General features: G+C 45.1%; 1 protein-coding gene across 1 annotated transcript in view; it reads right to left on the bottom strand.

The window, feature by feature from the left end:
- Positions 1–214: 214 nt before the first annotated feature.
- LOC139366859 (zinc finger and BTB domain containing 47b) overlaps positions 215–11,899 on the bottom strand; it is a 141,704-nt gene continuing 130,019 nt past the window's right edge. Inside the window, 2 exon segments of the mRNA XM_071104551.1 lie at positions 215–385; positions 388–765. Of these exon segments, the coding sequence (XP_070960652.1) occupies positions 345–385; positions 388–765 (419 nt within the window). The 3' untranslated portion in view covers positions 215–344.

The following is an 11,899-nucleotide window of genomic DNA, read 5'->3' as shown; positions in this document are numbered from 1 at the left end:
GCTTTGTGGAGTAGATGGATGCTAGCAGTCTGGTCTGTTAGCAGAGTGTTGTGGAGTAGATTGATGCTAGCAGTCTGTTAGCAGAGCGTTGTAGAGTAGATGGATGCTAGCAGTCTGTTAGCAGAGCATTGTGGAGTAGATGGATGCTAGCAGTCTGTTAGCAGAGCATTGTAGAGTAGATGGATGCTAGCAGTCTGTTAGCAGAGCATTGTGGAGTAGATGGATGCTAGCAGTCTGTTAGCAGAGCATTGTGGAGTAGATGGATGCTAGCAGTCTGTTAGCAGAGTGTTGTAGAGTAGATGGATGCTAGCGGTCTGGTCTGTTAGCAGAGCGGAGTGCGTTAGCTAGATGTTGGAGCCCATCCTGACAGAGAAGAAGGGTGGAAAAGGGGAAGGTGGGGGGCGGGGGTGTGGTGCAGCCCCCCCAGGGAGTGGATCAGGGGGAGGGAGAGGGGCGTGGCATGGTGGTGCATTGCCCCCGGGAGCACCGCCCCTAAAACCACCTGACCAATCGCAGCAGGGTCCGCAGAAACAGTTGGGGAGGGGGGGTCGACACCCAGCGAGTCGTTGTTGTCAGTTACCATGGGGTTGCTGACCCGGATGCACTTCTCCTTGTGCGCTTTGAGCATGTTGGAGAAACGGAACCTCTGACCACACACCTCGCAAGGGTACGGCTTCTCCCCCGTATGGGTCCGGCGGTGACGCTTCATGTTGGGACGACTGGTGAAACTCTTCCCACAGATCTCACAGATATACGGCTTCTCTCCTAGGAAGGAGGGAGAACACACATTATGGACTAGCACAACAAAGAAAAACAAGAATTAGACACTAAGTTGAAGCTGACGGAAATACAAGTCAACACAAACACATATCACAAAAGACAGCTAGCTAGTGCTAACAGTCAGTATCTGGATAATATGTGTGAAATGCTTGATAATGTTTGTGATATCAACAGAGAAGTATATTTTCTGGGTGATTTAAATATTGACTGGCTTTCGTCAAGCTGCCAACTCAACGAAAAATCTTCCAACTGTAACCAGTTCCTGCAACCTGGTTCAGGTTATCAGTCAACCTACCAGGGTAGTTACAAACACAATAACGACATCATCCACGTATTGATCACATCTTTACTAATGCTAAAGAAATCTGCCCTAAAGAATGTGGTGACCCGAGGTTTGGATGTAACCCTCACTCCTGCTGAGCACACCAAGACAGTCATGAAGAGGGCACGACAAAACCTATTCCCCCTCAGGAGACTGAAAAGATTTGCCATTGGTCCTCAGCTCCTCAAAAGGTTCTACAGCTGCAACATCGAGAGTACCCTGACAGGTTGCATCACCGCCTGGTATGGCAATTGCTCTGCCTCCGACCGCAAGGCACTACAGAGGGTAGTGCGTACAGCCCAGTACATCACTGGGGCCAAGCTTCCTGCCATCCAGGACCTCTATACCAGGCGGTGTCAGAGGAAGGCCCTAAAAATTGTCAAAGACACCAGCCACTCTAGTCATAGACTGTTCTCTCTGCTACCGCACAGCAAGCAAGTCTAGGTCCAAGAGGCTCCAAACGGAGGTAGCTTCAAACGGCTACCCAGACTATTTGCATTGCCCCACCCACCCTCCCCTGTATTTCTCCCTGCTATTGTTATTTAATGCTGCTCTTCAATAAGTTGTTATTCTTATCGCTTACTTTATTTGTTTGTTGGTATTTTCATTTAACTGCATTGTTGTTTAAGGGCTTGAAAGTAAGCATTTCACTGTAAGGTCTACACCTGTTGTATTCGGAGGTCTATACAGCTGATTCTGGATCAGAGGGAGCAGGAAGCCATAAAGGCAGGAAGTCGTTGTGAAAGTAAAACAGGACCTTCGCCTTCGACACCAGCATCAGCAGAGTCAAAGGTGGAGCCAGGGGAATTACCAGAACAGAGGCAGAGAGAAGTGTGATTAAACATGAACTTCTACCAACCTCCTTCTTTGACGTCCTTCTGGAAGATAACGTGAGCAACAAGGACTGGGGGTTTGGGGTAAGGGTGTCCAGTATGGACCAGATGTAACCGGTTTTGAGGGAGGAGTTGTGTAGGGGAATATGACAGGGGTCTAGGGTCAGTTTGTTATGTCTGGAGTATTTCTCCTGTCTTATCCGGTGTCTTGTGTGAAATGAAGTATGCTCACTCTAATTCTCTCCCTCTCTCTCCCGGAGGACCTGAGCCCTGGGACCAAGTCTTAGGACTACCTGGCATGATGACTCCTTGTTGTCCCCAGTCCACATGGTCGTGCTGCTGCTCCAGATTCAACTGTTCTGCCTGCGGCTATGGAACCCTGACCTGTTCACCAGGCATGCTACCTGTCCCAGACCTGCTGTTTTCAACTCTCTCTACCGCACCTGCTGTCTCTAACTCTGAATGATCGACTATGAAAAGCCAACTGACATTTACTCCTGAGGTGCTGACCTGTTGCACCCTCTGCAACCACTGTGATTTTTATTATCTGACCCTGCTGGTCATCTATGAACGTTTGAACATCTTGGCCATGTTCTGTTATAATCTCCACACTGGCACAACCAGAAGAGGACTGGCCACCCCTCAGAGCCTGGTTCCTCTCTAGGTTTCTTCCTAGGTTCCTGCCTTTCTAGGGAGTTTTTCCTAGCCACTGTGCTTCTACACCTGCATTCCTTGCTGTTTGGGGTTTTAGGCTGCGTTTCTGTATAACACTTTGTGAAATCGGCTGATGGAAAAAGGCCTTTATAAATACATTTGATTCATTGATTCATTGACAGTATATAAGTAATTGTTTAACGGTTAGAATGGTCGTTTTGCTTAGAGGAGCTTTTTGTTATTATTTTTGCGGTTTCTACTACTGTTGTTTTTTCATTCAACTTTTGGAACATTGGTGTTGAAGTCTGTTACATCTTCTGAATTTTTCTAAGACATCAGAGGCTCTTTACCCATAGAGGGACATATCTTTCATATTCTTCTTTAGGAGGAACACATTTCCTCTAGAAGAGACAGTAAAGTGTAAAGGGCTTTGCTTGAATAACAAAAAGAAAGTGGATTTCCCCCAGAACAATCTTGTTGACCCTAACCAGTCAGGCTGACCGAACTAGAGGGTTCCTCTGTCTTTCTACCAATGGGAAACGTAGAAATGTTTTAGGATGTTACGCTAAGGCTGACACGGTAACGATACCTTCTTGTTTTTGTAGGACACTAGGTCCCATTACGTTGAGTAACTCCAGGTCCACAGATGAAGGGTGGGTAGGTGTCAAACTAATATTTATTTAATGATAACCGTTGCCGAGGGGAAACAGTCTAGAGCCTGATGGGGTCGCCCTACCCCCGAGCTAGACATCTTGCTGAGTGGTTTTTTAATAAAGGTTTCTCCCACCCCAGCTGTCGGCTGCAGAGTGTAAAGCCAGTGGTGCGGTTGGTACCAGCAGGTCACTAGAATTGGGACCGGGCTGGAACGGCAACATCCGTAGGTAATAGGCCTGAAGCTGGGGTAACCTTGGCTAGCTCAAACAGCAGACTATTCACGGTTACCAACAATTAGTAAACAATTTGTTTGTTTTTTAAATCAAATTAATAGATTTTCAGCACAGTTATAGGGAAGGACATTCAACATGTGTGACACTTAAAACAATTGACTGATGATTGGCTGAGAAATTTATAATAGAAAGATTGTGGGAGGATCTTGTTAGACTGCAACTTTTCACATTATCAGAGATTGTGGGAGCATCTTGTTAGACTGCAACTTTTCACCTTATTAGAGATCGACTTCATCACTACTTGTATTTTTGAGAAGTATTGACATGTTGAATGCATGAAGCTGTCTGTTTAAACTACTAACACACAGCTCAGACACCCATACATACCCCACAAGACAAGCCACCAGAGGTCTGTTTAAACTACTAGCACACAGCTCAGACACCCATACATACCCCACAAGACAAGCCACCAGAGGTCTGTTTAAACTACTAGCACACAGCTCAGACACCCATGCATACCCCACAAAACAAGCCACCAGAGGTCTGTTTAAACTACTAGCACACAGCTCAGACACCCATGCATACCCCACAAGACAAGTCACCAGAGGTCTGTTTAAACTACTAGCACACAGCTCAGACACCCATACATACCCCACAAGACAAGCCACCAGAGGTCTGTTTAAACTACTAGCACACAGCTCAGACATACCCCACAAGACAAGCCACCAGAGGTCTGTTTAAACTACTAACACACAGCTCAGACACCCATACATACCCCACAAGACAAGCCACCAGAGGTCTGTTTAAACTACTAGCACACAGCTCAGACACCCATACATACCCCACAAGACATGCTACCAGAGGTCTGTTTAAACTACTAGCACACAGCTCAGACACCCATACATACCCCACAAGACATGCCACCAGAGGTCTGTTTAAACTACTAGCACACAGCTCAGACATCCATACATACCCCACAAGACATGCCACCAGAGGTCTGTTTAAACTAGTAGCACACATCTCAGACACCCATACATACCCCACAAGACATGTCCCCAGAGGTCTGTTTAAACTACTAGCACACAGCTCAGACACCCATGCATACCCCACAAGACAAGCCACCAGAGCTCTCTTCGCGGTCTCCCAGTCCAGAACATACCGGGGGGTTAAGGTGAGGTCGAGGTGAGGGATTAATTATGATGCTTTCAGAAGATGGGCAGGGACTCTGATGTCCTAACTGCAGGGGTGCGAGAACCGAGAAGAGTTTGGACTGGGCCGAGCAGGACCTGCCCTCCCGTAGGGGGCCAAGAGACCAGAGGTGGCAGAACTGAGTGTTCGGGTGTTGGGTTTGAGCATAGCCTGAAGGTAGGGAGGGACAGTTCCTCTTGGTGTGCGGAAGAGCGGGGTGAAGTTGGAGAACTTGGGAAGGTTGAAAACCAGAAGGGCTGCAGCGTTCTGGATTAGTTGCAGGGGTTTGATGGCACAAGCGGGGAGCCCTGACAACATCGAATTGCAGTAGTCCAGACGGGAGATGACGAGTGCCTGGATTAGGACCTGTACCGCTTCCTGTGTGAGGTAGGGTCGTACTCTACGGATGTTGTAGAGCCTGAACCTGCAGGAGTGGGTCACTGCTTTGATGTTTGCAGAGAACAGGGTGTTGTCCAGGGTCACAACAAGGTTCTTTGTACTCTGGGAGGGCAACACTGTGCCCATCCCTGAGAGGGTGGAGAGAAGGATCTAATAGAGCCTGAGACACCCAGCCCTGAGAGGGTGGAGAGGAGGATCTGATGGAGTCTGAGACGCCCAGACCTGAGAGGCTGGAGAGGAGGATCTGATAGAGCCTGAGACTCCCAGCCCTGAGAGGGTGGAGAGGAGGATCTAATGGTTCACGGTGTCGAAGGCAGCGGATAGATCTAGGAGGATGAGAACAGAGGAGAAAGAAGAGGGACACAGGTCTATAGTTTGACGTCAGATGAGTTGATGCAGCCAGGGAAGAGTTGATGGGAGAAAAAAGGGAGAAGGCCTCCAGAGATGGTCTGGAGAACAGAGGAGGGGATGGGGTCGAGCTGGCAGGTTGTTGTATGGCCAGACCTCACTAGTTGCAGGACTTCATCTGGAGAGAGGGGAGAAAGAGGTGGTGTAGAGTCCACTGGTCCCAATAGGCTAAGTGAATGAGGAGCGGATGTCATCAACCTCACTCAGCCACGGAGCAGGAGGGGAGGGCCGAGCTGGCCAGGAGGAAAGGAGTTGAGTCAAAGAGGCAAAAATCAGGAGACAGGAGGGAGAAGAATTTATCAGAAGGCAGAGATCATAGGATAGAAGAGGATAGAGTAGTGGGAGAGCGAGCAAAGATTGCGACGTCGCTCGAGCATCTGGTTAGGGGCTAAGGGTTGGAGAAAAGGAAACAAAGTAGTTATTTAACTAGGCAAGTCAGTTAAGAACAAATTCTTATTTACTATGACTGCCTACTGTGGCCAAACGTGCGCCGCCCTATTGGAATCCCAATCACAGCTGGATGTGATACAGCCTGGATTCGAACCAGGGACTGTTCTGACACTTCTTGCACTGAGATGCAGTGCTTAGACCGCTGCACCACTCAGGAGCCTGGGGGGGGGAGGTTGCAGTTAGATTAGTAGACCTCTAGTAAAGAGGAAGTCCTTGTGAGTTGGAGGCTTCTGGGAAAGGGTGAGGTCAAGAGGAAAGGAGGGGAAAAGACAGTTGCAAAGAAATTTAGCAAAGGCAGACATCGGGAGGTTGAAGTCACCGAGTACTAAGAGCGGTTGAAGTCACCGAGTACTAAGAGCGGTTGAAGTCACCGAGTACTAAGAGCGGTTGAAGTCACCGAGTACTAAGAGCGGTGAGCCATCGTCACCTCTCCAAGGTGTCAAGGTCATTGTGGAACTCTCCAAGGGCACCTGGTGGGAGATAGATGACAATAATGTTAAGTTTGAGTGGACAAGTGACAGTGACAGCATGTCACAGCCAGAAAAGAGGTAATCTCAACTTAGGAGAAATGAGTAGCCCTGTGCCATCACCGTGACAACCAGATGCTCTCAGACTATGAGAGAAGCATAGTGAGGTGAAGAGAGAGCAGCTGAAGTAGCAGTGTTCTTTGGGGTGATCCATGTCTCCATCAGGGCCAAAAAGTCAAAGGTCTGAAGGGCAGTTCCCAAAAGGGTTGTGCACCAGGGCTAAATTAGAAGAGTTGCAGCCAAGGGGTGGGGAGCATCTGTAAAGCCTACAGGGAGAAGAGTGAACAGGTTTAGAAAACACACAGAGTTGACAAAGCTACAAAAGAGCAAAAAGAGATAATCAGAAAATAACTAGGTAAGATATTCAAGTGAGAGAGTGGTGTGGAACCTTCCTCGAAGACGGTCTTAGTTTTGCTGACACGACCAACGCTGAGAAACCAGGGGAGAGTGAAGTACTAAAAATAATTCCTAATTGTCTAGCAGAGGTGGAGAGCACACCTCCCTGTACTAATTACTGATTGCCTAGGAGAGGTGAAACCACTTCCCCTCCAATACAGACTCTGATTACCAACACAACAACAGTAACACATTGCCCTGCCCCTTGATCCTGATTACCAACACAACAATATTAACAAATTGCCCTGCTCTTTAATCCTGGGTGATGTGTCAACAACTAACTGCAAATTATGATCAGTCAGCAGTTCACACACTAAGTAGGACATTGGGGGAACAGGCAACACTTAAAGTAGATGGTCCTAGCTAGCAAAACACAGTACTAGACCACAGCAGATAAAGAAAACAAATTGTACTCATCACCAATGTTCCCTCTCATTTTTTTCGGCACTGAGCAAATTTCCGGTCTGCTGAGCGCAAACTTGAAGGTTGTGAAAATTCTGTGCGACTTCCAGTGCGCTTTTATTGTGAAGGCTGAGGCTGTACACACTTTAAACTATAGTTTCAGACAGCCATCAACTAGGCTACTGTGGCTATTTGATCACAATGTAGGTGTAACAGAGTGGTCTACCATAAAAAACTATGGAGAAAATGCATCTCATAACATTTTAACATGGAAATAGCTGTTCTATCATTCAGACTACAGTAGCAGACAATGTGTGGTGTTCAATGTAGGCCTACATTCCATGAGACTTTAGAAATAAACATGCAGGGCTTTACATAAACCTGTTTATCCACATGTCCTCCAGATAAGGATGTGATTGAAAATGTTGTTTGACAAGAAACCACTTTACAAAATAAAATGCATTATTATTCCCATACCATTATTACAGAGAATCAGATAAATTATGCTACCCTCTGCCTATTGGCTACTTAGTTTATACAACAACCAAAAAAATAAAAAATAAAACACTGCCCCTTTAAGACAAAAGAAAAAGCTCTTCATCCATCTCGCTTTTCAAAGATGCTTAGAAAAGTCCACGTTTTGTGCTCTCGTAGGAAGCAATCACTCCCCCATTGGTGACTACAAATGATCTATAACTGTGCACACGTGGCTACATGCAGCTCTCGCTTGATCTCCAAACAAGTGCATCTACTCACGACCGCTCATACTGTAAACACAGTCCAGTTCAAAGTCACTGACACAGATCCATATATGGTAATGGTCTATTTGCAAAAAGGCCTACTGCAGCTCTGATTGGTTGCATCTCACTGGTCTGTGTAGAGTATAGGCCTGACCTACTGCAGCTCTGATTGGTTACATCTCACTGGTCTGTGTAGAGTATAGGCCTGACCTACTGCAGCTCTGATTGGTTACATCTCACTGGTCTGTGTAGAGTATAGGCCTGACCTACTGCAGCTCTGATTGGCTACATCTCACTGGTCTGTGTAGAGTATAGGCCTGACCTACTGCAGCTCTGATTGGTTACATCTCACTGGTCTGTGTAGAGTATAGGCCTGACCTACTGCAGCTCTGATTGGTTACATCTCACTGGTCTGTGTAGAGTATAGGCCTGACCTACTGCAGCTCTGATTGGCTACATCTCACTGGTCTGTGTAGAGTATAGGCCTGACCTACTGCAGCTCTGATTGGTTACATCTCACTGGTCTGTGTAGAGTATAGGCCTGACCTACTACAGCTCTGATTGGTTACATCTCACTGGTCTGTGTAGAGTATAGGCCTGACCTACTGCAGCTCTGATTGGTTACATCTCACTGGTCTGTGTAGAGTATAGGCCTGACCTACTGCAGCTCTGATTGGTTACATCTCACTGGTCTGTGTAGAGTATAGGCCTGACCTACTGCAGCTCTGATTGGTTACATCTCACTGGTCTGTGTAGAGTATAGGCCTGACCTACTGCAGCTCTGATTGGTTACATCTCACTGGTCTGTGTAGAGTATAGGCCTGACCTACTGCAGCTCTGATTGGTTACATCTCACTGGTCTGTGTAGAGTATAGGCCTGACCTACTGCAGCTCTGATTGGTTACATCTCACTGGTCTGTGTAGAGTATAGGCCTGACCTACTGCAGCTCTGATTGGTTACATCTCACTGGTCTGTGTAGAGTATAGGCCTGACCTACTGCAGCTCTGATTGGTTACATCTCACTGGTCTGTGTAGAGTATGGGCTGAGTCATGCATATCAATGCAATAGAATCCTACTCCGATGCGTTCTGCCTACAACAAAATATCTTGCATAGTTAGTTTTGTTTCGTTACGTTGCATTGGAAGTGGCTAATATTGCTTTGATTCAACCACAATTCTCACAGTAAATGTAAACATTGATAGTGATAACTAATGGGGAAAACTCTAGAAAGTTAAGTGAAGTTTAATGTGGTGCTTCTCTGCGCAGGCTAATATTTACTCTGAGGGCAGTTGAGTGGAGCTAATATTTACTCTGAGGGCAGTAGAGGGGAGCTGATATTAACTCTGAGGGCAGTTGAGGGGAGCTGATATTAACTCTGAGGGCAGTAGAGGGGAGCTGATATTTACTCTGAGGGCAGTTGAGGGGAGCTGATATTAACTCTGAGGGCAGTAGAGGGGAGCTGATATTTACTCTGAGGGCAGTTGAGTGGAGCTGATATTAACTCTGAGGGCAGTAGAGGGGAGCTGATATTAACTCTGAGGGCAGTTGAGGGGAGCTGATATTAACTCCGAGGAGAGTTGAGGGGAGCTGATATTAACTCTGAGGACAGTTGAGGGGAAATGATATTAGATCAGGTCTCGCTATAGAATGAAGTGTTATAGTCTTATAGTGTTCTAGTATTATAGTGTTATATATTCATGCCATAGTGTTAACATGTTATGTTATGGTGTTTAATTGTAGTGTTATTTAATACTGTAATGTTGTAGTGTTGTAGTGTTACAGTGTTACGGTGTTACATTGTTGTAGTGTTGTAGTGTTATAGTGTTATGTTATAGTGTTATGTTGTTATAGTGTTATAGTGTTATGGTGTTATAGTGTTGTAGTGTTGTAGTGTTGTAGTGTTGTAGTGTTGTAGTGTTACAGTGTTACGGTGTTACATTGTTGTAGTGTTGTAGTGTTATAGTGTTATGGTGTTATAGTGTTGTAGTGTTGTAGTGTTGTAGTGTTACAGTGTTATGTTATAGTGTTATATTGTTATAGTGTTATATTGTTATAGTGTTATAGTGTTGTAGTGTTATAGTGTTATGTTATAGTGTTATAGTGTTATGTTATAGTGTTATAGTGTTATGTTATAGTGTTATAGTGTTATGTTATAGTGTTATACTGTTATGTTGAGGTGTTATAGTGTTATAGTGTTATGTTATAGTGTTACAGTGTTATGTTATAGTGTTGTAGTGTTATAGTGTTATGTTATAGTGTTATAGTGTTATGTTATAGTGTTGTAGTGTTATAGTGTTACAGTGTTATGTTATAGTGTTATATTGTTATAGTGTTAGTGTTATGTTATAGTGTTATATTGTTATTGTGTTATAGTGTTGTAGTGTTATAGTGTTATGTTATTGTGTTATAGTATTATGTTATAGTGTTATAGTGTTATGTTATAGTGTTATAGTGTTATGTTATAGTGTTGTAGTGTTATAGTGTTATGTTATAGTGTTATAGTGTTATGTTATAGTGTTATGTTATAGTGTTATAGTGTTATAGTGTTACAGTGTTATGTTATAGTGTTATATTATAGTGTTATGTTATAGTGTTATAGTGTTATATTATAGTGTTATGTTATAGTGTTATAGTGTTATAGTGTTATAGTGTTACAGTGTTATGTTATAGTGTTATAGTGTTATATTATAGTGTTATGTTATAGTGTTACAGTGTTATGTTATAGTGTTATAGTGTTATGTTATAGTGTTACAGTGTTATGTTATAGTGTTATATTATAGTGTTATAGTGTTATGTTATAGTGTTATATTATAGTGTTATGTTATAGTGTAATAGTGTTATGTTATAGTGTTACAGTGTTATATTATATTGTTATAGTGTAATGTTATAGTGTTATAGTGTTATATTATAGTGTTATAGTGTTATATTATAGTGTTATAGTGTTATGTTATAGTATTATAGTATAGTGTTATGTTATAGTGTTATAGTGTTATAACATCCGTAGAGTTTGACCCTACCTCACACAGGAAGAGGAACATCCGTAGAGTTCTACCCTACCTCACACAGGAAGAGGAACATCCGTAGAGTTTGACCCTACCTCACACAGGAAGAGGAACATCCGTAGAGTACAACCCTACCTCACACAGGAAGAGGAACATCCATAGAGTACGACCCTACCTCACACAGGAAGAGGAACATCCGTAGAGTACGACCCTACCTCACACAGGAAGAGGTGCAGGTCCTAATCCAGGCATTTGTCATCTCTGGACCACTGCAACTCGCTGCAACTCGCTGTTGTCAGGGCTCCCCGCTTGTGTCATCAAACCCCTGCAACTAAACCAGAACGCTGCAGCCCTCCTGGATTTCAACCTTCCCAAGTTCTCTCATTTCACCCCACTCCTCCTCACAGTCCACTGGCTTCCAGTTGAAGCTCGCATCCATTACAAGCAGAGTCCCTGTCCATCTTTTCACTGAAGCTAGGACAGCAGAGTCCCTGTCCATCTTCCCCCCTGATGCTAGGACAGCAGAGTCCCTGTCCATCTTCCCCCTGAAGCTAGGACAGCAGAGTCCCTGTCCATTTTCCCCCTGATGCTAGGACAGCAGAGTCCCTGTCCATCTTCCCCCCTGATGCTAGGACAGCAGAGTCCCTATCCATCTTCCCCCTGAAGCTAGGACAGCAGAGTCCCTGTCCATCTTCCCCCTGAAGCTAGGACAGCAGAGTCCCTGTCCATCTTCCCCCTGAAGCTAGGACAGCAGAGTCCCTGTCCATCTTTCCCCTGAAGCTAGGACAGCAGAGTCCCTGTCCATCTTTCCACTGATGCTAGGACAGCAGAGTCCCTATCCATCTTCCCCCTGAAGCTAGGACAGCAGAGTCCCTGTCCATCTTCCCCCTGAAGCTAGGACAGCAGTGT

Source organism: Oncorhynchus clarkii, chromosome 15 (assembly GCF_045791955.1).
Source record: "Oncorhynchus clarkii lewisi isolate Uvic-CL-2024 chromosome 15, UVic_Ocla_1.0, whole genome shotgun sequence".
Taxonomy (NCBI): domain Eukaryota; kingdom Metazoa; phylum Chordata; class Actinopteri; order Salmoniformes; family Salmonidae; genus Oncorhynchus; species Oncorhynchus clarkii.
Note: the sequence above shows the minus strand (reverse complement) of the source record. Positions and strands in the feature narration are given on the sequence as shown.